At 40.1% G+C, this 26,670-nt stretch overlaps 1 protein-coding gene across 1 annotated transcript in view; it reads left to right on the top strand.

The window, feature by feature from the left end:
* LOC109488018 overlaps window positions 1–26,670 on the top strand; it is a 38,846-nt gene that overhangs the window by 1,586 nt on the left and 10,590 nt on the right. The window contains exons 2-7 of the mRNA XM_019792160.1: window positions 8,278–8,378; window positions 9,159–9,330; window positions 22,643–23,508; window positions 24,004–24,114; window positions 26,245–26,340; window positions 26,452–26,620. Of these exons, the coding sequence (XP_019647719.1) occupies window positions 8,278–8,378; window positions 9,159–9,330; window positions 22,643–23,508; window positions 24,004–24,114; window positions 26,245–26,340; window positions 26,452–26,620 (1,515 nt within the window). The remainder of the gene's footprint in view (window positions 1–8,277; window positions 8,379–9,158; window positions 9,331–22,642; window positions 23,509–24,003; window positions 24,115–26,244; window positions 26,341–26,451; window positions 26,621–26,670) is intronic.

The following is a 26,670-nucleotide window of genomic DNA, read 5'->3' on the forward strand; positions in this document are numbered from 1 at the left end:
CATGTTTTTTCCACTTATAGACTGTAGAAAATATGTAAAGTTTCCGTTTAGTCTTTTCATCGTAATACACATACATCCCTACTTTCCCCCCTAAACGTAGGATGTTAAGTTAAAACCGTTAGAAGTTTATCCTCACCAGTCCAAAGTTTACCCCAGTTCTGACAGGTGGGTTTGCTCAGCACTAAGGCGGCCGTGTTCGCCGTATTTACCCAACCTGGCGGCACGCTCCGACGAGGAAACTCGTTATTGAAGTAATTGTTGACTTAATTTGAATCACTTTGGGGGGAGGTGGTGGTTCTCCTGGACTGTTTGTATTGAGATGTTCACGGTTTAGAGAAGACGGCTAGCAGATGTAAAGATCCAACTCAGTTTTACAAATGTTTTTGCAACATCGTTTCTAGTAGTATAGTAGTAGTAACTTAAACCAGGGAAGAATAGAAAATTTTAACTAATACTAGTCGAAAGACGAACTAAGGTTTACAAGCACACATCACATTTAAACACTGATTCGCCCAGATCCTTAAGTAATATGTATCTGCTCGGAGATGTAGCTTCTCAGAGCTTCTCTAGATATTTTTCCATGGAACTTCTAGATTTCCCAGTGCTGTTTGTCCTCAGCTATGTCCCATCAGGAGTTGAGATGAGGACACAGTACAGTTACACATGTGTTGATTGGTTGTTGCTGCCATGTGGCAAAGTGTAAATGCTTCAAGCTGCTGCTGAAGTTTAAGTGCAGTCTCAGCCATGCAGAGTTCAATGACATCGTCTAGATCTTAGACAGATGACAGATAACACTGTGTCTGTTTGTGTATCACATGTGGTCTACAGATGCTACTAATATTTAGTACTATATGATACTCCGTGACCATGAAAATCCTGTTACTTGTTAAAATGTCATATTTGCATTTCGATAACCTTTAAAAAAACTATACTGTCAAGTACCCAGATTACACTCAGAAATGAGAAAGATCTAAACTTTTCTGCAGCTGCAGGTGGTTTAGAGCCTGAACAATTCCCCAGTATCATGGCAAATAGGAACTCGCTGGTAATCATTAACAACTTGGTGTGCAGGTGTTAATCCAAGGTCAAGTTTTTTCTGGCAGCTCCATTCATTAATCTTGTGAGCACAGTACAGTAACCAAGGATGTGCCAAGGCTGGTGCTTTTTGTACAACTGTACAGCAATCTGTGGTATTACATGTGGAACTGTGTTTTAAGTAAGGACTTTTGTAGCTAAAATGATTAAAATCGTAAAGAGAGATGACAGTATTTGAGGACTAGAAGAGTAGAAAATACTCCTAAGGACTGCCAAGTCAGCAAAGTTTCTGCTGCTTCATAATGTAATTTACACTTTGAAGGAACTGCAGTATGAAAGGAGTTGATAGGGGATGCAAATTTAGGTTCTTGTCCTTCATGCAAATTTAGAGCCTCAAGCCAGGTTGAGAATCTTACAACTGAATTCTTCATGATAATTTTAGCTACATGTACATTGATCTGCTCCCACATTTTCCACTGTACAAAAAAGCGAGAAGAAGTTGACCTGTCTGTATTAGCTCAGTGACTAGAACACTATGTATTAGCCTAGTATAGTACCCTTGTATGTTCCTTATGTATGTATGTCTAAATCAAGTAGTGCATATGTTGTCTCCAATTTTCTATATACGTTTGTTATGTGTCTGTCATACTCAGTATCTTGACCTGTACCTAGCCCGTCGTGGCATGAATGTACAATAAAGGTATTTCACACTAAAAAAAAAATTGTTACTAGAGTTAGGTCAGTCACTTGTATTGTAAATCAGATTGGGAATCTTACAACTTCAGGACTTCACGATAATTTCTCTGGACACACTGAGTACTGTTAGGTCAGTCACCTTGTGCTTGCATTGTAAAATGGCACCTGTTCCCCTCAAACCGACCTTTCGTCTTCTTTGTCTGCCCATGAAAAGGCAGGGACAACGTGATGATTAGGAGGTAATGGGTTGTGGTGGTGTCCTTTGTGCAGCGTTCTCACGTAGAGCTGGAGGAATAACACTTGGGGCTTTGTCCCTTTGTCAAGGGAAACACGACGGCCATGATAGTTATTGTAACAGTGACACAGTTATGTCCAGCCAAAACAGGTCGTGTTGTGAAGGCCGGTACAACGACAGGTGCCAGTGTCAGTGCAAGGCCACAGAAACTTCTTTTGCTGGGAACTTATCTATGTCACGTGTTCAATGTTGGCATGTCTCCCTAAAGACAACACAAGAAATCTTGCTCTTGTTGACAGATGTGAACAACGTGCAGAGAGGCTGTTGATATTACCAGCAACAAGTTGTAGACTATTCGAAGACTTTGTGAGCCTTGTTCTTATAATATACCCTAATAAAAATGTATGCCATTAAACTTTTGAGAAAGTTTCTAAGGTAGTTTTCACACAACCCACTGGTTCAACAATCTATATTGCCTACAATTTGTCAAAATATGGCAGTGTATGACTTGAGCTATGTATAGCTGGGTGCGATCCCAGTAGAAATAGTTCATTAGAGGCAAGTATATATAGGAGCTGTGGAACACCAACTGGAGTGGCGTCCATGATCCAGGCTACTGGATGACCAATGCGAGCAATATACTTAACACTAACAGCGACAAAGTTGACAGTGCTCTAAGAGTGCACCAGTCTAGCTTAGATGACCCATACATTGTAGATGTAAATTTAATGAAGAACATTCAGCTCTAGAGGATCATTGATTGATGATGTCCCAACCCTTTCCTTTCCTATCATAAAGTGATGATTGTTTAGCTGTTTACCATCACAGTTAGCCAACAATCAACAGTTTGCCGAAGAGGATCCTACAATAAACAACTGAGGGCTCAGCAGCGTGCTTGCCCAGGATTTCAAAGAATAGTCGTTAGTAAACAAATAGACAGTGATAATAGCAGGTTTAGTGGTGTATTTGCCGTTACCATGGTGATTGTATGTAGGTGGTTATCTGTGGTGGTTGTGGATTGAGTCTGAGTAAATATTAGAGTAGTCGTGATGTTAGTATAAACAGGGATGAACAAGGTGTTCTTACACAATGAGAGACTCCTGGGGGGCCAGTAGGATCATACAGGTGGGAGTTGTGACCACTAGTGGGGCTGCTGTCTGATGCTGCTCATCTTTTGGTTTCTTGGTGTTATCTTTTAGGTGAGGTAGGACTTTCATTAAGTTTTGAACAACTTTCATTTCTGAGTCAATGGTTTCGACAAAGATGTTATTCTTTGCTAGTTTAAGACTTTTGATAATCTGAATTGGAATTTGAATTGCAGATACATGTAAGATGCTACGAGTTTATACACACCATTATAATGAGCTTCTACATATGGGATTAGTTTGATTGTGGCCATTGCACATTCAAAGGTATTTCATGAACTTCAAATACTGTAGTTTCTTGGAGGTATGGTGGGTGTGTTCTTGTAAAGTGCTGAAGGTGTAGCATTCCTCAAACATGGACTGACAGCTTACATTGTCCAATTTGAAAGGCAGTGCACTACCCACTGGTAGTATACAAACCAGGCCTAGGTTTCAGAGCTTGAACAGGTAAGTTGGGATTCGAGCCCACAACCTTGTGATCCCAAAGCTCAGTACTACCAAGGAGAAGGAGACTACCATTTAACAATTCTGCATGAAGCTGAAAAAGGATTTCATGCCTTGCATGCAGTCACCTTTCAACAAGGCAGGTGGCGTATGTCACTCACAACATTTTTTATCCAGGCTAAAATGGAGCAAAGTTTTATAATCTATAATGTCATAAGATGCTATTTTACTCTCGCCTCTCTATTAAACGTACCGGTACGTTTATTTTTTTTCGCCTCAAAATCCACCCGGTACATTCTTATTTTAGACGGTACGTTTATTTCTTTTTTTCAAAATCGGAAAAGTTCCGGGAAAATTTGCGGTCCTGAACGTAAAAAAACACCACTTCTCCCAGCCGACAGCAATTGAAAATGTCCCGGTACGTTCTGTTTTGCACGGTACGTTTACGAAGTTTTCAAAATCACGGCAAGTCTAAGAACATATTACAGTACCTCCCTTTTACATGTAAATTATATTTGGGAACACATATTGTGTTGAAAATATGAACTATAACGGGCGTTATGTAAAGAAAAATTGGCGAAATTTGCAACATTTTTCACGCAACATGCACACACATCTCACTCAAAACTCCTTGCTCAGAACGATCTTTTTCTTGGGACTATGTTAAAATAATACCACAAAACAATGTATTCTAGCAATTACAACATGCGATACTCTCAAAAAGTCGAACATCCTACCACAAATATGACAATTTAGCGCTGGAAAAAGTCCAATTCTCTTGCAGTGAAATACGTATTACATGCAGTTTCTCACGGTCGGCAGAGCTCACTTTTTGTAGGGGGGGGGCAATTATTTATATTCTTTGTTATTATAGATAAAACTCTTTCTCAAATATAGACATAAGCAATTTGCAATTAACAAAGCTAATTATCATGTAAAAGACCAAAAACAGGAGTATAATTGCAGTCTAATGTATGCACTTTCACAGAGAAATATTTTGCCAAAAAGTGTCCTCCTTCAAAAAGATGTCTCAGTTTTTTCTAAGAACTGAGTTCTAAACTTAAAGCCCCGCCTCTGCTCATTTGCATACTCACTGGACACACTTTCAAAAGCGTAGCAGGGTAACATAAAACCCTTGACTCTGGACTGTTGTGAAATGCAATGTGTTACAATGTTGCCATTTGTTTTAACTATGTAGCATTGATCATTTATAATTACTTTGGTAAAAAGAGAAATATGCAATGCATAAATGGAAATTTGGGAAAGATAAAAAAGAAATAATTATGTTTAAGTCACTTTAACATTAAATACTTGTAGATGATTATAAATTCTTTTGCATGGCTTTTACAAACTAGTATCACAATTTGTATAGCGCAATTATGTTAAGCATATGTTCAACTTAATGAGCTCTAAATGAAATCTTGCTGATAGTTACCAAGCTGTAAAAAATCTACTCTTATTTCAAAACTTCATATTACTGTCCCTGCTGATGTAAGATACAGTATGCAATGCAATGATCAACAACAAATTGTATGAATGCAGAGAAGTCATATAAAATTGATGTATGACAGTGTAATATATATTACACAGCAAGTGATGCATATACTCCTCAAAAGCCTGTAAGAATACAGGCTGTTGAATTTGATAATTTTCCAGGGGGCACATTTATTTTGGGGGTATATTTATTAGGTTTTGAATATTTGTTGGGGGAATCATATTCAAGGGGGTATGTTTATTCAGGACCTGTCAATAGTTGAAAGTGACAAGGTCATATAGACGCACACATATATACACCATGAGAACACATTTTTGGAGCATAGACGTTGCTTAGATGTCAATTTTTAAAATTTTCCGGGGGGTACTTTTATTCCAGGGGGTACTTTTATTACATTTTGAAGATTTGTCCGGGGGGTACTTTTATTCCAGGGGGTACTTTTATTCGAGAGGTGAGAGTAGGTATTTTTTCCTACATAGTCTTTTTCCGAAATTTTAAATTTGTTTTAAACCATAAAAATAACCGTTATTTGATAGCTGTGGTGACCTAGATTTTGTATAAACAAAGGTTAACGATTTAGCCCCATAAAAGTAGTTGTTGCTTAATTACAGCAGGATTCTGGAATTTGGACAAACACTGTTTACCTCAAATTACCTGGTCATTACCTGAGTTCCCATGGTAACAGGTTACACCTGGATATTACCTGTTGTACATGTAGTGTTGTAATAACATGGTACCCAGGTACAGGTGAGGGTTTGGACTATTATGGCACTTAAAGTACTCATTAAAGATGTAAAGCTTGTCTTAGGTCAGAACAGGTCATGGTGGTTTGTTATGGTACATAAAAATGTTTTGGTTGCAATACATTTATGGAGTGAAGACAGTCACATTCAAGTTTTCTTTCCTGCCCTCTGCTTTTATGATGTCCATTTGTTATATTTTCACCTTAAATGTTTTGTCCAAGAACCTAGGAAATTGTTGTGAACTTGTGGCCCAAGCAATGATGGATCCTTCAGTCACTCACCAGGGATAGGAAGAATGCTTAATTTTGAATGTTTGTAAGCTCAATGTTGAAGATAGAACTTACCAATAAAACAGCACAGTTATAGAACTAAGAGGGAGGTATGACATTTCAAATTGTGCAAAACTTATCGTCCAACTTGCTAACTGACTAAATCCTAACTTGAATGTGGCCAGTGGTGTAAGTTAATCATATAATGAATGATTAACTGATTATAACTAATTCTGCCCATTCAATGACTCACATTCCTTTCATCCATCTATAGCCTAGTGATCGACATTAAGTTATTCTTTCAGTTGGAGCATTGTAAAGATTTGTGTCTTAGATTTAATATTCCTGTGTGAATTTACAGTCTATCATCTTGAATGGGCTTTCATTTACTTTGAGTGAAGTCTGAAATTACTTCAACCCCCAGAATGACGGCTGTATTATGAGCTTGATTGTTGTTTTGGTTTCCCCTGAATGTAGATGCCAACATTGTAACGTTCAGTTATTCTTTCCGTTGGGGTATTGTAAAGACACGTGTCCGATTTGATACTCCAGTGCAGCTTTTGAATAGTCTTTCATTTACTTTGGGTGAAGTCTGAAATTATTTTAACCCCTTAAATGACGGGTATATTATGAGCTTGATCGTCGTGGTTTCTTGCTGAAAATGGCAGACCGACACTGTAGCTATTACCAGCGATCAAAGTACAATAACGGTTTTTATAGAGCTGTAAATTCGTCTGAAGTCACACGGGGCAATAGCAGGAATTCCAGCTAGATTTGTGTGATAAGGCTGAACACCTGACTTTACCTGTTGAGCACGGCATGCCTGCGTACCTGAGATATACAGGTGAGAAACACTTGATATGACTGTTCTGTTAATGTTTTATTGATGCTCATATGATATAAACACAGTCTCAATATATCTATATTGTCATCAGCTATCAGGTAGTCTATGTAATGCTCTTAGCGTCTAAGGTATAACTATAGCACACTAGTAGTACATGTAGCTTGCAGCGGTTATATAACATTGAGTTACAGCTGTTCTTGTCCCCGTATATTATAAATCTAAGCTTTGTTTGGAGCTGTGAAATCACAGTTCAAACAGACCTATCAGGTGAAGAATATTGGGTTATATTGGTGACTGATATATTTGACCCACATATTTTAGTAGGTACTGAAGGCGTTCTGGAGTTATAGAAACTATTATAGCTATAGGAATAATCATTTATGTGAAAATACAATTAGTTGGTACAACTTAAGTTTCAATGTATGCGGCACATTTTTTTGTGTAGATGCAAGTTTTTATTAACAAAATACAACATAGAATCAATTGAAAATTTTTCATGATTCTGTCTGAGTGCAGTCTTGAATTTGTACATGTGCGTATGCATGCTGTAGTCCTAAATTACAAGAATTTATTGAACTTTTGGGGCAGACACCTTATTCACAACATTGAAGCTGACAGTTGTACCAATGAACGATCCAGCCAACCTCTAAGTGCTCACAAACATAACCCAGCAGCCGGATTAATTTTTGAGGCCGGCAGCCTGACAGTTTACCTAACATATCCCTGAGCACACAGGGGTATAACTCACTGTCACCAGGGTGCCAACAAGGCAGGTGTGGTCAACAGTGTTAACCTGAACCCTCAGATGACAAGTTGTCACACAATAACACCTGTGACACCTGTATCAGGCACCTGTTTCCTCTACCAGACACCTGTACTGGATACCTGTGTAAGCTGAAGTGTACTAGTAGCTATATATATAGGTATACAAGCAGATAAACCGCCATCAGCAGTAGTGTGTAGGGGGAACAGGAACCAGAGATTATTTGCCTTTGGTAAGCCCTGCAGATTTTAATGTTTGTAGGTCAGTTCAGATTTAACAGTAGGGGGAAGAGAGAGGGTTGAATCTCTTTAATTTGCCTGCCCTTGTCCTGTTTTTGCTTTTTTTTTCAGGCTAGAAGAGGATATTAGTTTCTACATTGATCATTGGATGTCCAATATTTCAGACACTTCTGACATCATGTTATTGTCTAATGTTATACTCATACTTATGTTGTTTTCTGTGTGCGTGTATGTGTTGGTGAAGACATGGAGAATTCTGCATATTTACAGTTGATGCTGCCATCATGATCTTCAAAGATAGATTATATATCATTGTTTTTCTAATATCGTACTGATGCTATGTTGTTTTTTGTGTGTTTTTTTCTGTAGGTGATGAGATGGAGAAGGCCGGAGTAGCTGTGAGGTTCTTGTGGAACAGAACTGTCACCACCCTGGCTACGGAGGTGTTCCTGCTGTCTGACTTCAGCAAGGTGAGAACAGGTGTTAGACAGGTGTAGTACAGGTGTGTAACTCACTAACTCACTCTCAGTCCCTCAGTCCGTCCCTCACTCCCTCCCTCACTCACTCCCTCCCTCTCTCACTCACTCACTCACTCACTCACTCACTCGCTCACTCACTCACACACTTACTTTTTGCCACATTTGAAGCTAATCTTTTTCTTGGTGTTTTTTTAAATACTTTTTGATATTTTTTTACCACAACAAATCTAAATCCTCTAATTGCTTTGTCTAGGACAAATGTACAAAAATGTTTTGTCTGGAGCATGTTGTTTTGCTATGTAGTGCAGAGTGTGGAAAATATATACAGCTATAGAGTTACAGGATGTGGATATGTTTGATTGTGCAAGGAGTTCAAAGTGCTCTTTACTGGCCATAGAAACTTGACATAAATTTATAAATTGCATTTTGTGCATTGATTTTGGCCCTGTACCCCTCCCAAACAGATATCTTACCCATTTCTTATCAATAGACCGAAATTGGAGAAGTCACTTGCCTTGAATTTGGGAAGGACTTAGAATAAGATTTACAACCCATTGCAAGATACAGCGCCCTCTAACGAATCCTCTGAAAATTGCAGTCTCCATCCTAATTGCAGATTATACAGTATATAAATTCATGGGACTTTTTTATCGATAGGAAACTATACACGTTTGATAGAGGTTTTCACCATCCAAGTTTGGGTTGTATCACAGACTTTTGAAGTAAATACTGCACATCTATGCACTGCTTTTTTGTTTAATCTTTATCCAGGACCCCATGCCTCTTCAGTGGAACATTCCAGACGACGTGTTTGAGTCAGAGTTGGTGACAGTTCCACTTGGACCGCACCAATGTCAGCTGGTGGTGGGGGAGGACGTTCACCCCGTCAGGAAGTTTGCAGTGGAAGAGGCCACCAGGGAAGTCCCTCTGGAGATCCTGTCAGGTAAGGTCTCTAAGTTTATTTATTGAGGTATATCACATTTATGGAAGGATTGACATAACAGGAGACTATCAAATCTTCAAGATGTCAACCCTGAGACCAGATTGTAAGGTTTGAACCACTCAATGCATTGGGGATTAGGACCCCTGCTCTTTTTGGTAAGGGTGTGGGATTTTTCACGTGCTAGAGGTAGAGCTGTCCTCAAAGTCAGACACACAGCTTAACATCCCACCTGAGAGGACAAGCTAGATACTCACGATCATTTTTACCTGAATGCCATCATATTTGTATGCTGGGGCTCCCATAGTCACTTAGGGAGTGAGTATGGAAGCCCCTGTATCCAAATAGGATGGTGCCCAGGCTACAAGGGCACAACATTAGGTCTGAGATGTCTGAAATCTCTCATTTCTTGCTTTCAATGTCCTAGGGTACTGTGCAGGATTATGATAGATGAAGTTACACAGGGTCTGTACAAGAGTGCTTCCCATGTACTGGAGGTCAAGCTGTTGACCCCTCATGTTGATCTGATATCAGTGTCAGAATCAATAGTTAAGCTGTGTGCAGACTGGGCAGACAGTGGCCATTGATTTTTGGCTGGTTTTTAAGTTGTCGAACGTGACAGTTGTCTTTTGCAAATCCATCTGTAAGAATCAATATATTTATTTTTAGATTGGAGCACAAAATATAAGATTATGGTGTTACAATGCTTAATTTTGTTCCAACACAAGGATAAAATTTTCAATGACCACTGTCGCCTTGATCAGGATAATTAATTACATGTAGGTGACAGTGATCATTGAAAATTTGATCCTTGTGTACAATATTTGTGTTGGACTAAAGTTTAGCATTGTACTATGATAACTACCAACAAAGATGAACTTCCATAATAAAATATGGGATGTTTTGTTCTCAGATTTTTTGTTAAGAAAAGTATATTTGCTCACAGTTGGTCATGGCCTATACTCCCTCTACATTTTACCTTTTCCCTACAGCCTAACCCAACAACTGACTAGGCCAAAGTTACAGCATGTGTGGGTGCCAGGTCTGTTTCCTTATGCCCTCACAGACCACAGCAAAGTCGGTCTGTTTTCATTCAAGCTTAACAGCTATTTGTCTGCCACAGCCACCTGCATTCCTAGATATGGAAGGATTAATGTGGTGAAAGGAGCGACTCTGTAAACTTTGGTTCCCTTCTTTTGAACCTGGACTTGGGATTGAAACAGGGCCAAGTCTGTTCTTAGCTAGATCAAAGTCATGTGCAAGTACATGTGTATAAAAGATTGGGCAACATGTTTGTTTTAACTGTTGGATCCAACAAAAGCTTGTTGGTGGAGAATATCTTGTTACTAACACCACATTTCCAGCACTAAAAGGCTGCTGAACAACTGAGTAGTTTTGACAGACTCCTCGACAAATTTCATAGACAAATCTCATTGTGTGCTTTGCATCGTGCAAAATAGTCCAATGTAGATAATCAAGGGGCGCACAGATCCAATTTTTGTCACTTATAGGTTGCTCGGGTAAGATAACAGGGGCACGCACTTGGAGTTATATTCCACCCCTACCAAGTTAACATGATGGTTCCCCCAAGGATTTTCATGCTATTTTCTACAGTTAGGAAGCTATTCTTATGGCCAAGAATAAATCCTTTCTACAGAAGAACAAGGGTTTGAGATATAGTTCAATACTATAGAGATTTCTTGCTATTAGCCAGATTTTTCTGTGACTAGGAAGCAGGGAATTGTGTTGTTTTGGCCTGTTGTGCACCAGTAAGACTGTTCAGGGTCAGTAGTCACTGCTGTCATGGGAAAACAGTCCAGGCAGGGAGCTAGTTCCGTCCAGAGGTAAGGTGGCCATTATATGTTTTACCTGGTACATGTATGTATTGTGTCACTAAACAAGAAATGTAGTGTCAATGAAGATTAGATGTGTATTACAAAATATATCAAGCAACTTGATAAAGTCTCTGAGGAGTCAGACATTTCAGATAGCTTCTACTGTCTTTCATTAGTGACTGAAAATTTCATCAAGCCATACTCAGTCATTGACAAAAGATATTGACTATCTGAAACATCTGACTCATAATTTATCCAGTAACTGTTGCTTGATTTATTCTCTGACATGCCTAGCTTGACATTGCATTATTGGGAAAAGCACAGCCAAATAGGTACCTAACTTTGGTTGGGAAGGCAGTGGAAGGAGGGGGATGGGCTCCACCTCGTAAACTTTGGTTCCATTCTTTTGAAACTGGACTTGAGCTTGAAACAGAGCAAAGTCTGTTCTTAGCTAGATCAAAGTCAGGTGTACATCAAGAATAGCTTAATATACATCCACGACCTCAAAGCCTTTATACCATTTTACCACCGTGGTACAGTCCTGTGGGGCTTACCTGTGCCCCAGGTTTTTGGTCCAGTGATATTCAGACACATCTGTTCACGGTATGGCAGCACTACATGTTCTGCCCCGAACACCTGGGACATGGTTGACAGGTGAGGCAGCTGTCAAGGTGAACTTTTGAGGGGGATGACAGGTGGACCCTTACCTGCCATGTTGAACAGGTTAGGCAACTGTCAAGGTAAACTTGGGGAGAGTTAATCTGTCCTTTTGGTAAGGGTTTTTTTCTTCATTTATTAGCTTGGGGCAATTTTTGGAATTTTGCAGATAACAGGGCTTACATTGTAGGTGTAACTATTTACTTGAATTCATTATTATATAACCAGGTACACATGTACTACTGTTTCTGTAAATTTTGTGTATTGTGATACATGTGTATGTTTTTAAAAATATTTTTCTTGTCTTCCTTTTGAGCTAAAATGGGTCGACATACAAAGACATACAAAATGCAGGAAAAACCTTATGCAACACTGTCCAAGACTCTACCTGCTTGGAGAGTTCTTTGTCAGAAAAAACAGAAAAATTTTCCCTTATTTCATTTTAAAACTCTGGAATCATGATTTTCTGCTTTTTACTGAATTTGCATTTGTGAAATTTATTCTGGTTCTTATCTAGAGATGATACAGAACAGTTAGGTAATCTAATGTAATTCTTTCCAATGAGGCCATACCAGTGTTTTAATTGGCTCCTTAATATATGGGCTGAAATAATAAATTAAGTCTTTTGGAGATAAAACTGTCATTTATAACCTGTACCTGATGCAGAATAAACTCTGAGTTGCAGATTGTTAATCTTAATGATCGTTTATTTGCTTAACGTCAAGGACCACATTGGTATGTATCTGATGTAAACAGTTTCATCGATTATGATGTCGCCTCGACCTAACTGAAATGTGGAACTCAAATGTAAGACCACACAATTTGACTTTGTTGGCTATCTGACATTCTTATATGAACGTTTCACTAGAGGAAATACGTATAAACAGGGCTGAAAGATGTTGATTAGCTTGAGGAATGAATCCATTCTACTTTATAGAATGTCAATTTCAGTGATTTTGTTTTGGCCACGTACTGTTACAATAGTAAAGTGAATTAAGTCAATTTCAATGATTTGTTTTGGCCACATAATGCTACAGTTACTGTAGTAAAGTAAATTCAGTCCATTTCAGTGATTTTATTTTAGCCACGTACAGTTAAGTGTCCTGAAGACATTGATAAATGCCTTGCTACACCTGTTCCTTCACATGCATTTCAAATTTTGAGATTTGTAAATCTTTGACCAATCAGAAGCCGCCTCTGAGAGAAGGTTGACCAATGAGAGTGAAGAACTGCCTTGCCCTTCTCTGGAAACCTAGCTATCCCAGAAATGGCAAATATTGGACGTTTTACGAATAAATATTTGAGTTACCCGATTGCTTCGGGACAGACCTTGTCGCTAACCTTTGTAGCGTGACATCGTGTGTTACACCTTAGGCAGGTAGGGCAAAAAACGTGTTTGTTTTGAGTTTTCTGTCAGAAGCTTTGGACTCAAGTTGGCCTGTGTATGCTGCCATTGTTGTTCAACACTTCAAGTCCCTTCGGGTCGGCGGGTGACTTGTAATTTTCGACAAAACAGGACTGGGGTTCGTTACCTATGTTTGTTTTACACCGCTACCACATTAGAACGTACCACTGCAATGCCACTATAGGGGTAACCGACAGCTCTAGAGAGAATTCCTTTGTAGCTTTTACAAAAGTAAGAGGCGATAATGACTGTTTGAAATGTTGTCACATCACTTGACACAATGTGAAAGTGGTGGAGGGTGTCGGTTACAGCTGCAGTGACAGTGTCGGTGCATCCCCACTGTACGGAGGGTGAGCGAACATGTGTCAGTCTCGGCATACCTGTCCATTAGCCCAACGGAAACCCACCCACCGTGGCCGGGGAAATGGAGCGTGCGACGGTGTTTGCGCTCGCACAATCCCGAGTGCTCCACCGATAGCGTAACCCCTTTTGTCCGCGGGAAATGGAACATGCTTGTTGGGCTCCAATGTAAAGGCAGAAAGTGTGGAAGAGTTCTATTCCCTACACGGAGTTATGTTTCAAATTGCTGCAGGGGAGTCTCTGCACGCCAAGCAAGCATCTGAGCAATGTTTTTCAGTTGTTCAGTTTGTTGGTGGCAAGTTTTTGGTTGTTTTGCTTGCCGAGCAAACTGACCTAGGACTGACCTTCCTCTGCTTGTTGAAAGGACTGAAAAATCGATAGATTAACTTGATTTTTGTTCCTCTTGTGGCCGTCTTGGGTCAGGTCTCACACTCACACTCACTATTCAGTGTAGTGTCCTACATGTAAGTGTTGACAAGGAAATTCTGCTGATAATAAAGCAGAAGTATACTTAGGACTCTTTTCAGTCCCATAATATTTATGAAAGTCATCATAAAATCCTTTGTAGAATCACAATATTTTGGGCAATTATTGGAAAACTTAGGTAATGATATAACTGTTGTAAAGCATCTCACAATGAGTTTATCTCAAAATACAACTTATATTTAGATCTAGAGTCTGGAAGGATTATCTCATAAATGCATGTTTGTATGAGCTTACTCCAGACAGCAGCTTATTTCGGTATCCCTTGCTAGTGTAGATTACCTGTATGAGGCTGTATCTCTGTGTAATGTGTCATTATCCATGCTGCCCCCCTCCCTCCGATTCCAATCTCCTTATTTATCCTTGTTCTTACTTCTCTTGTAAGTGTGCTGAAGTGTTCCTAATCCTGTTTATGGGGAGGGACCCGGGATACCTGGCCATGCCTAATAGAGCATGCACCTGTTGGTAATATCCACACTCATTCCAGGGCTCGAAATGCTGCGTGCATATTCAAGTTACTGCAGGTAGAATTGGACAGGTATTTCTACCTGCACCTAACCTGCTGCATTGGTCCATTGTGTTGGTGTAATTAGTAAATTACACAGATTTTTAACAGTCATGTAGAATACAAACAAAGAATGGACATGGTTTCTAGTGCATTACCTCATACCTGTAGTACAGATTACAAGAATTCTATGCCTGGTGCCAGGTTCACCTTGTTCTTGGTACAAAATTAAAAGGGATAGAAAATGCCTCAGGCGCAAGTTCATAATTAAGACTTTTTGACTCTGTTGCCACACTCAATTCAGGGCTCGAAATGCTGCATGCATATTCAAGTTACTGGAGGTAGTATTGGAGCTGTACAGGTATTTCTACCAGCACCTAACCTGCATTGGTACATTGTGTTTGGTGTAATTAGTAAATTACACAGATTTTTAACCACCAGTCATGTAGAATACAAAACAAAGAATGGACATGGTTTCTAGTGCATTACCTTATAGTATACCTGTAGTACAGATTACAAGAATTCTGCAATGGTGCCAGATTCACCTTGTTCTTGGTACAAAATCAAAAGGGATAGAAAATGGCTCAGGTACAGGTAATTAAGACTTTTTGACTCTAGTTGCACCTAGGTACAGGTATGCAGAAGAAATGTGTTTCGAGCCCTGGATTTTTTTCCCCAGTTGTACTTTCACGCCCCGTGCATGGACGACACTCACCACGTCCTGTTATGAAACTCTACCCCCCTCTTTATGGTCAGGGCAGTCTGAACAAGTAACGGAAACAAGGGGGGCTTTTATGGGCAGGGCATGTCTGAATTATTATGCAAAGCAAGTCGCCGTTTGAAATGCATGTTGCTTTTTCCGAGGTTAAAAGGGAGTAAGGAGACCTGAAAGAGCAGTTGTTACAAGTGGAAAACTGTCGGACTACTGAAATACTGTGTTTTAATAGCAGGGTTCTGTCTACAAAAATCATGGTTCTTTTGCGGAGTTTTCGAGGTAAGAACTAGCACTTACATGAATGTTTTGTTCTGCTGTCTAAGTGCATTTTGCTTAGTGTTTGCTTTGAGGAATTGTAAGACCCTCTGGCTAATGGTTTTTCTCTCCAAATGTTGTCTGATCTGTCTATATTTAGTTCTTATGAAGACAAATTGCCTGAACTATGTATAGGGTTAACGGTTAGCTGGATGATTTGAAGGAGGAATATTCAATTTTTATAGTCACAGAGTTTCAGTCTTGGGCTTGTTTCAATGCCCGTTTACTGAACGAATTAAATTTTCTAGCTCATGAAGTCTCCATTCCAAGCTATTCATCGTTTTATAAGTTAGAGCTGTGGTAGTCCTTAAGTGTTGTGGCCTCTTCAATGCAAGGAAGAACCAGAGTGTCCAAACAGCCTTTTTCCCTCAAAGGCACGTTTTACCACTATTTACTACACTTTGATCACACCATTAACCTAGTTCCCATTGCAATCTGTTCATTTTTATAAGAGCCACGGTTGTCCTCAAGTGTTTGTATTCTCTTCAACACAAGGAACGATACTGGTAGTGTCTGATCATGAACCGTCCGTTTTTCTCAAAGGCACGTTTTACCACCCTCTTACTATGCTTGATCACACTTTTAACCTCCCATTGCAAACTACTCATCCTTTTATAACAGCCATGGTTGTCCTTGGCTTGAGTGTTTGTGGCCTCTTCAACACAAGGAAAGACAACAGTGTCCGAACAACACTATAACCAAATGTTCCTATCAAAGGCATTCAACCAGAATTTTACTACACAGTTGAACAGTTGTATTACTTGTAACTACCAATTCTAAATCCCAGTTCTAACCCATTCATCTATTTATAACTACCAGTATAAGAGCTGTCTTTGTCCTCAAATGTGTGTGTCCTCTTCAACACAAGAAAGAACACAGAAGTTTCCTAACAGGTTGTTTTCCTCTGTCTCCTGTGAAGTCAGGACAAAGATGAATGTTAGGTTTGCCCAGTGCAGGGCCAGGCTTTGTCAGCGGAGCCACCGCCAAATATTGAACAACCTGCTGGTGGTTTGTTCTTCCTGAGGATTGGTCTGGGGAGGAGTTTGTTCAGACTTTAGGGAGGGTATTTGGTAATTATCTGTAGAGGCTTTCTGTTAGGGAAAAGAATGCCTTCCAGGTTTATCCAACATGGGGTAGCTGATCTTCTGATCTTGGGGAGCAGATTAAAGCTAACAAGGCTGGACTCCAGGATATTCAAGGTTTCTTGCATTATTAAAGAAGGCTCTGTTCAGTGTGAAAATTTGTCACCTTTCTGTGTTAATTACAGTGACCACTGTAATGTTCCTGTGTACTGCCAGCACTGTGTGGTGCTGCAACCACCTGTTGATTCTATAATGTATTTTCTCCCTTCTTTGTTTATGGTAAAGAAAAGATGCTTGCCACTATCTTACTGAATATGATACATAGTTTTACATGGCTTTCATTGATTGATTGCAATGATTGAAAAGACCTACTACTAGATAATTTTGTTAATGAAAATTAAGTAACCTTAAGATAATAATAGCCCAAAAATTAGGTCTTCCCATTCATTTAACCTTCTCCCTGCTATCTGACCCAGAACTAATACAAATTTGGTGCCAAAGAATCTTTACAGTTATTGATGTTTTTGTGCCATATTTGTCGAAGATGTTTGTCCACTTGTCATTGTGAAGCAGTCATTGATTTTTGAGCTGTCCTATACAGCTGTGCTACTGGCAGATGGTTCTGTCAATAGTTTGTATAAGGGTGCTGTGAGGGTTTTGCCAGGCAAAGATTTCTTTCATCTTTATTTTTTGGCAATTAAACTCCATGCTCCTGTACTGGTTAGACCTGAGGTGTAGTTATGCATATGTATTACATTGTTTCTTGTTCAGAAGAGGGGAGGGCAGATATTTCTTTCTTTGCTGGCAGAATAAATTACTATCATAGATAGATTTTAAACTTTCTGGGCTTGATATGATATTAATATAATAATAACAATTTGACTTCATTGACTTGAGTTTTGTAGAGCTGTACCAAAACACATTTGAGCAAGACCAGGAAAGTCTAATTGATAATAAATCACAATGAGGCACACATCATAGCAAAAGTAACAGACGAATATTGCCACAGTATAATAATTACATTTACCTCTCGGAGTCATAAAAAAGTGCAACAAAGCAAAAGAACTTGAGAAAAACAGCTTTGTTTGTAAAATCATGTAAGAAAAAACATCATTCTTTGAATTTCAAATCACCCCAATTTCATGCTTATCTGTGGATTTACATGATAACATCTTTAAGTTGTCTGCTTATCCAAGCTGGAGACTTTAGAACTGAAGAAAGGATTTAGGTTAGCTCAAGGATTAGACCACATCCTTTTCTTTTCTTCAGAACAGCACAAGACTCGTGCAGACTGTAGTGGTAAATCACAAATGTAGAGTGTTTGTCCCTCGGTTGTCGCTGCCACACAATGGTTTGATCTTACAGGTTGATATGGGCTCAACTACCTTTGGGGACCAACCACTAGACAAGGCGAGGGGGTCTGTAACAGGTGGTTTAATGAACTGTCCCTGCATATTCCTCCTCTTTTAGCAGGTGTAGAACTTTTGAGTACCAGTTTTACACTGGAGGAAACTAAAAATTACAAGTTTTGAATCAAAATTTCTTTAAATTTTCCGTCTGTAATGATATCATTGCCCGCCCCTCTTTTGTAAAAGTGGACCAACCCAACCCCTGGGTGACCCCCTGTGACTTGCCCCCTCATTTGCATAACAACGCCAGTCCCTAGCAACATTTGATAGCCCTGCTGTCCTGCATGACGAGAGGGAAGCGGCGTTACGATGCCCAGAACTCCAAAACCTGCATCCTGACTAACTCCTCATCCTCACACACAGACTGTGGATGTAACAGTTACTACAACCTCCTGCGTAGCAGACATTGCAGGTAATGTGTTGAATAACGACTTACACTTAGCTGTGTATAAACGTGACAGCATACGGTGTAGCTGTAGGGATTTGCTTTCAGGTGCTGCCATGCTGGGCAGCACCCTGATTTGTTTACCCAGTAATTTGAATCGCTCGTCGGTGGCTAGGTTGAAAGTCGTGCTTTCCTGTCCGTACTTGAAGTGAATGTACGGTGAGAGGTATACATGTCAGCTATCCCGTAACACAGGCTACTGCTGGGTTTGTTTCCTTCAGCCATTTTGAATGGCTGGTGGGATTTTGGTTGTCGGGTTTGGCAGTTATTGGGGAAGCCATGTTGGCATGAAATGTACATGTAATAGTGGCAATAACAAACTCATTAAAAAAAAGTAGGGCGGGTCTTAATGATACTTTCGAAGGTGTTTCTTTGAAGATAATTTGTGGTCGAGCTAACTTGTTTATTCGACTTACAACGTATTGTCTGTGGTTGTTTTGAATGGTTTTCACGATATTCTGCTGTTTCAATTTGAATGAAAAGTCGTGTTGATTGATGACTTAGGCTGAAGAATGGCCATTTGGAGTGACTTCGTACATGCTGTTCCTTGGATAGTTAGTAATTAAGTCTAAGACAATCTGAAACACTGTTATTAAGGTGACAATAAGGAGGTCTGTAAAGGAGAAACTTCTAATTGTTCCATTTCATTAATGTGATTTAAGAAATACTCAACAGTTATATAATCTTGAATGAAATTTACTTGGAAAATGAAATTATTAAAACACCAGGATACACTCAACATAATTAGGAGGTCAAAATTGCATTTTTGTGGTGAACAGAAGAGTAAGTAATCCATTTCAAAAGGCTTGACCTCCATGTTGTAGTTTCTGTGGAATGTCACACAAACAGTGCAGGCGAATAGTCCTGTTGTATAAATATGTGGAGTTTGAAAGGAGCATCTGGCTATGGGTATGTTTGAGGTATGGAGTATACGTTTGTTACATGTTGTCCTGCATTGTGCACAACATTGTTGTTAGTTGCTCGGTTCATTATTTCTTTTCTCTTCCCAAGTCCAAGTCCTTACCATTGTATGAGGCATGAGGGTTGACTTTGACTTTGTCTTTACATAACCTCACGTGTGATCGTGCTTACCAACATCTCTTACTCCATGTTGGGGAAACATGGACACATACCACAGATAGCCCAGACAAGATGGTGTGCTAAAAGAAATCCCTCTAATCTCTCTCACCCCTCCAAATTCTCTGAAATTTGTCTACTGCAATTTACGATATAATTTGGGTAAAATTCTTGCAGTTGGGTCCTCAGTTAAAATTGCTGGTAAAATATAGACAGTATTTCATTGTGCACTGCTGTGGCATGGCAAAGGTGTTGTTGCTTTAAGTCTGTGCCAACTTATTTGTGTCTGCCTGCGTGCAAAAAGGTCTGAGGGTAAATTCTGGTGCTAATGGCTGCATTCACACTTCCCAGGGTGTTTACTGTGGTCCCTCCCCCTTTGTCTACCTTTTCTATCGCTGATTCTCACAGCAAACAATGTTATCCTGCTTGTACCCACGTAGCCCAACTTAAGGACAAAGTAGACCTGTTTTTCTACACTTGTATAACAGAATGAACCTCTGTTAGATGTGCTCTTAGACTCTAAATGTATAACTCCTGTAGAAGTTTGTAGGAATAAAGTGCTTAACAGGTGTGTGTGCCAGGTGTACAAGGTACCGTCTCTGCTATCAGGTGTGTGGAGTTGTTACTCCCCAAAGAGTTTGGCACCTGTAACCTACATGGCTATCAACAGCCTGGCAACAGTACGGCCGTTATGTTACCTGGTACAACTGGCATGTCCATCTGTTGGTGAGGTGTACACTTAAGGATGTAACCTGAAGTGAAGCGAGTTTACAAACCTGCAAAGTCAAGGTTAGATAAAAGAATGACTCCTGTTGAAGCTTTCAGGAGGAAGTTCTGAACTTACTTTTAGGGAAACGTAAACTACTTAAGCTTGATACAAGAACTCTATTGGTTGTTGTAGTTATAAACTGATGTCCTTTTGATGCCTTTTTTTACTCCTATATCGTAACGTTTTTGTAGTCTGACATACAAAGGACGGAGACAAATGAAAGAGTGAAAGGCAGACCTTAACTTAAGTGAAAGGACTGTCAACAATCTACCACAGTTAGGGCTACTAGTAGATCTAAGGATTTTCCTTCAACTTCTAACTATCATGAAAAATTCTAGAACCTGCAGTTTTCCAGAATTCAGGTTTACGTAGGTTTACGTTTACACCTGGCGCACTGCTGAAATCACTTTGATGACCTTTTCACGACCGTTTTGTGGCGTCGGACAAAAGATAGAGACAAAGAGAAGAATGAATGGACCACCTTGAAGTTCAACGGACATGAGTGAACTGGCTGTACGAGTCAAGGCCGAACATGGGGCTTAATGTTTGGTGCTATAAAAACCGGAGTTGATACAGGAATTCCCTGACGATTGTAGGTATTTTCAAAATCTTTATTGACATTCTTGACTTGTCAGAATGTGTTTTCACAATCTGTAAGACAAGAGTTAGTGAGGGACGAGGCGAGGTGTTTTCTGTCATGTTTTCCCCCGTCTTTTTGTTGTCACAATTCAGTCTGTTCAGGTTGACTACACCTGTGTGGAGGTGGAAACTGAACAGACGTTTCACCTGAAGTGTGTGTGTAGATTCCTGGGCTACCTGTTCCGTCCAGTGCATTGTGAAATGTGGGTAATGTTTCTGACCTCGTCCGCCATTGTAAGGCAGATGCCCCTCCACCGGCTACCTGCATACAGTTTTACCAGCCTACCGTCCAAAAATAACACGCTTGTTGACATAACGTCCAACGGCACCGCCTTTGTTTGAGAGATAAGATGGTTTGTTCTGGTTAGAATCAGGTGCAGTTTGCAAGCCTTGTGTCAACTCATTACCACACAAGCTTGTCGTAACGTTGTACATTGTACGTTGCCATTGTCAGGTGTGGCTGTTAAGTACAGGGAAAAAGGTTGTCTATTTTGCTGTCAGAAAGTGGTCGTAAAATTGTGAAATAAAAAACGTTGAGACACAAAATTTGCACACTTTTCTGTCATATTTTGATGTGACTCACTCAACTCAATCAATTCTGAGGTTTGATATGACTCATAGATCAATAGCTTACTTGACTTTTGTTTGGAATATCGTCATCCTGCTTCGTGCCACCCATGGTGAGTGTGCATTGCCTAAATCTTTAAATATATTTTGCAGATGACAGATTGTAATTTCTGTTATACCAATCCTAATAAACAAAGGCCACACACGATACCAAGGTCTCTTCATATTTATTAGGAATTCACAGGCAATTCCTTTATAATCCATACTAAGCATTGCGGTTACTTTTGTTGAAAACTTTGTTTTTATTTTATTCAAAAGTGTACTGATCCTATGTATACTATACATTACATTTTGACCTTTACAATATTTGTACAGGATTTTACACCAAATACATCCATAGCATAACATGGGGTCACACTGGCTCACAGATCTGAAAGTTATTTTTTTAACACATAAAAGATAAAGGTGTGGGCCAAGTCTTGACTGCTTCTCGTGATCTGAAAATTCTAGCTAGCTTTATAGTAACAATATAGCAAATCAACCAAACTGGAATAAGAGCTGATCCTTTCTTTTGTGGCATACAGAAGGTTTTTACAGTATCATATACTCCATGGATTGTGGTAAGAACTATGTGAAGAACAGGTTTTAGGAAACACGGATTTGAGCCCAGCTGGATTTGAGGACCACTTGGTGGCAGGTGGGGGGGGGGGTTTAAGGGGATTGTTGGGCGGAGCAAAAGTCTTAAATAGACGTTTCAAAAGTTGAAATGTATGTTCTAGCTAAGTTGTTGACTCAGTAAGCAGTCTACTGTTTTTGTGACATCACGTTTTTTGGAAATTACAGTTCAAACTTGTTGAATTCTACTGACTGATACTGATGAGCTTTCTAGCTTGGTTGTTTGTAAACAATTACAAAAAAAAAAGGTAAAAAAATTGTGACTTTTTTTATTGTGAGCTTGAGGAATAAAGCAAAGAAAAGCATTTCTTGCAGTTTTGATAGTTGCAATATTTTCAGTTATTTTCTATTTTAACAGGTGGTTGTTTGTGTTCCAGATATTGCAAAAGATGCCGACAGAGACTCTGTAGACACAGACTCCCTGGACAGATACAGCGGTCAAAGTTCAACCAAGGACACGAGACACTCTGTCAGGTTCACTGACACCTTTATAAGGGACCAACCAGGTGCTGTGGGCGGGGTCAGCAGACCAACAGCCAATGGGAAGCCTCCCCCGTGGAGTGTCAAAGGTCGTGCTTTGATCCAGGAGAAACTTGCAGCAAGCAAAGCTGGTTTGTCAGCCATGGACGGGGGTCGATCTTACGGCCAAGACGGTCGCTCGAGTACTGCTAGCATTGTGGACAGGTACAGCCGCCCTGCGAGTGGGAACTTGAATGGCTACGCGGGACTTAACGGGATTAACACGAACGGGGATCGCTTATCCGGCAGCCGTGGTAGCACCCCCCCTGCTAGTGTCACCAGCGAACAGGAGTTGTCCCAGTACTTTGATCAGGGGAGGGACGGGGGGTACCGCGGTGCCGGTAGGGGGGCGGACGACGCCCACCACTCCCGGCACTCTCGGTCGTCCAGTGCCCGCAGTTCCGTCCGACAGAGCCCGGTAACACTTCCGTCCAGCTCCGAGCAGGTCAGACCGCGGGACTACGGCAAACGCTCGAGCAGCGTGCCGACCGTTCAGGACGTGGACAGGTTCACGTCCGACAAAAGTAGGAGCTACACGCCAGACACTTTCTCCCGATTGGCTAACAGCTCGACGGCTCAGCCAATAGCGTTGAGCCCCCTGGTGACCAGCAGGACGGCGCCCGTCACGTCGACGGTTTCCCGTAGCTCGTCGCACAGGAGTACGCCGCTGTCCACACACAGCAGCAGGCTGACCAACGGGGGAGTAGAAAATGGACACAGACAGGTGAGTACTGTGACAGTCATATTATATCTTTACAGTTATTTAACTAAAGGTAGCTATAGCCTATGTGTAATGAATCAAGCAACTGGATAAGTTCTCTGAAGAGTCAGACATTTCAGGTAGCATCCACTTTCTTTTGTCATCAGTGACTGAGAATGAAAGATAGTAGGTGCTTTTTGAAATGTCTGACTCTTCAGCTAATTTAGCCACTTGCTTGATACATTTTGTATCACATTATGCCTGGTATGTGTAACATCTCTCATTGGTACCGTTGTAGACCATGGAAAACTTCAAGTTTTACTCAAGAACAAGGTTGTTTTGTGTTCAACCATAGCTTAAGGAGTCTTAGATCAGAGCAGTTTGCTGTCATGGAGCTTATTCATTCTCCTCAGACTGTTTTCATGTTCATCCTCAGAATTAGTTTTTTTTGTAAGGTAGCTAGCTATGTATAGTTTTACAGGATTTATATGATGGAGAACATGTTGTTTTTGAATACAGAACGGCGGAGGAGACCCAAGTGGGCGACTGCAGCAGTTAGAGGAGGAACTGGCCATGACTAAATCACAGCTCACAGACAGGGACAGGGACTACACACACCTGTCTGAACAGGTAAGGAAATAATAGTTACTGTAGTAAAGACAGGACATATACAGTTAAACAGTGACAACCTCTGCATAAAGGCCATCTGGCCATTGTGAAAACTTTTTGGTTGTCCCTGAGCAGGCAAGGAATTAATAGATATTTGATAACAGTTGATAGTTAGTCTGTATGTGCTGTGTATGGATTACAGTAAGTTACTGTAGCACACACAGGACATATACAGTCAAACAGGTAACAACCTCTGCATTAAGCCCATCTGGCCATTGTGACCACTTCTAGACAGTCCCTTTGTTCATTTGCTGACTGAAAATTAAATGTCCTGTTTTGCTCTCAGTTAGAAGAAAGAAGGCAGAAAGTTATTAACTTCTTGTTTGAAAAGTCTGAGAAGGGGTTTAAGAATTAGGTTTAGTTGTCTTCCTCGCATGTTAATGAAATGCCTGTTTTAGTTGTCGAAGAATACAATGGACAGTTCTGTTCCCCGAGTTTCCTGTTTTTGTTCCCCTTTTGAAGAAACTGACGAGAAATCGCGGAATTAGATTTAGTCGTCCTTTACAGAGATAATGAAGTGCCCGTCTTAGTTCCAGCAGGTGTAATTGGACTTGTATGAGGAGTGGAAGAGAAGCTCTGCCTGAGGGGTAATCCTGTTATACAGACATTGAGAGATACAAACTGGTTACATAAGGGACAGGATACTAGACAGGACCTTAGGTGTTTAAAGTCAGTCAGCAGTACTAATCAGTATATGTCCTGTATGTGTCCTTTATGAATTCTATATATACAGTCAAAACTGCACTACAAGACTACTCAGGGGCTGATAAAATCTGGTTTATGTAGACAGGTTGTCACTAGAGACAGGATTTTTCTTAATGCTTGTTGGAAAGGCGTAATTATGTTACTTCTACTTAATCTGAACGTCAGGAAGAGAGCTAAATCTAATTCTGGGATTTCTTCTCAGACTATTCAGATGAGGCACAAAAAGGAAATTTAGGTCAGACACAAAGTTCTAGAGTTACAAAACTGCTCATTGTTTTATTCTTCCTCCATACAACCAGACTGTCAGACAGACAACCAAATCTTATTCTAAGATTCCCTCCTTTGTTACTTAGTTTCTACTCCTTTTAAGACATAATTATAGCATATCTTACTTAGATTTAAGGAGTGCCAAAAAATTTCACATATTTTGTATGTAATGCTCAAGAGAGAATTCATCAGAAACTTGTTAATCCTTGCTGCCCCAGGCAAGAAAATGTACATTCTGAGCATTTTTCTGTTGAAGAGGGGAGTGGAAAGATTGGAAATGTGAAATTTGACACCCTTGTGGACTAAAAAATTTTCTGGATTTCCAGGCTGTCTAATTCCGTAACTAATTTGAACATTTGGTGAGAAAATATTTACCTTCAAGTTGGTAAAGAGAGTAATCTAGAGCCAGTTTTTTAAGAACACAAGCAAAAGGCTTTACCTTCAGCCTGCTAAGGTAGCAATTTGCCACTAAAATTTGCTTTGGTCTTGGGGTTAAGCAGCAGGGAGAAGGTTAATCAAAAACTGCAAGAAGATTTCTCCTAACTTTTGTCTTTTTGTACTGAAGTAAATAAACAACCACCTGTTCTATATGAGGGGAGCAAGGGACCAGCTACTGACTTAGGCATATAGGCAAGGTTCTACTGTATAACCTACACAAACTTGGTAATATGCACATGTATTATTCAACATCACGATCCATGAAAAAATGTGTGTGTGACCAGGCTAGCTGTTGCTCCTATAGTGAAAGTCTTCTGAATATCCAGGTGACGTAAAATACTAAAGTAGCATCACTTCTTATTCTGTGGCCATTGTTACAGTAATCCCACTTTTGCTCACTTCCTTTGTGAATATTCTTTAGAGTCTAAATATAGCCAGGCTTACCAAATTTGGAAGTTAATGGTAAAAGAGGAGAATACGTAATGTACATTATTAGAGAGAACACAGTACAAAATGTACCTTCCATTGTATAGTTATCCTTCTCCCTGCTGCCTAACCTTATAACCAATTATTACAAATTTGGTGCCAAACAGATGGCTTGGCAGGCTGAAGGTTAGAAAGCTGCATTATTTTGCATGTTTTAAACTTTTTAAGTAAAGTTTGCATATTTTTTCATTGCAGTTACAGCAGGAGCAGGATGTCAGACTGGGTCTGGAACAGGAGCTGGACCAGATCAAGAGGGACCAGCACACCAGCGCCTCCATGGAGATAGTAGAGGTACTGCAACTTGACTTCTGCTGCCACAATGAATTTCAACCCCTACATTTTAAGTTACGTTAAGTTAAATAGACTTAGCTAATCTGACTGTTTTGTTATTTTCTCACCCAGCTTGAGAGGAAATACAGTGACATCCTGCGAGAGAAAGAGAACCTAGCGACGGAGGTGTTCACCCTGAGACGGGCGCTGGACGAGGCTCAGTCTGCCGCCAGACATCCCGGCGAGAGCTCTTTCACAGAATACGACCCCAACAACCCTACTGTGCTGCTCAAGAAGATAGGTGAGAAGGAAGGAAGGAACGGATAAACAAATAAAACTTATATGACCCAT

The sequence above is a fragment of the Branchiostoma belcheri genome, unplaced genomic scaffold (genome assembly GCF_001625305.1).
Source record: "Branchiostoma belcheri isolate BF01 breed outbred unplaced genomic scaffold, Haploidv18h27 scaffold91, whole genome shotgun sequence".
NCBI lineage: Eukaryota > Metazoa > Chordata > Leptocardii > Amphioxiformes > Branchiostomatidae > Branchiostoma > Branchiostoma belcheri.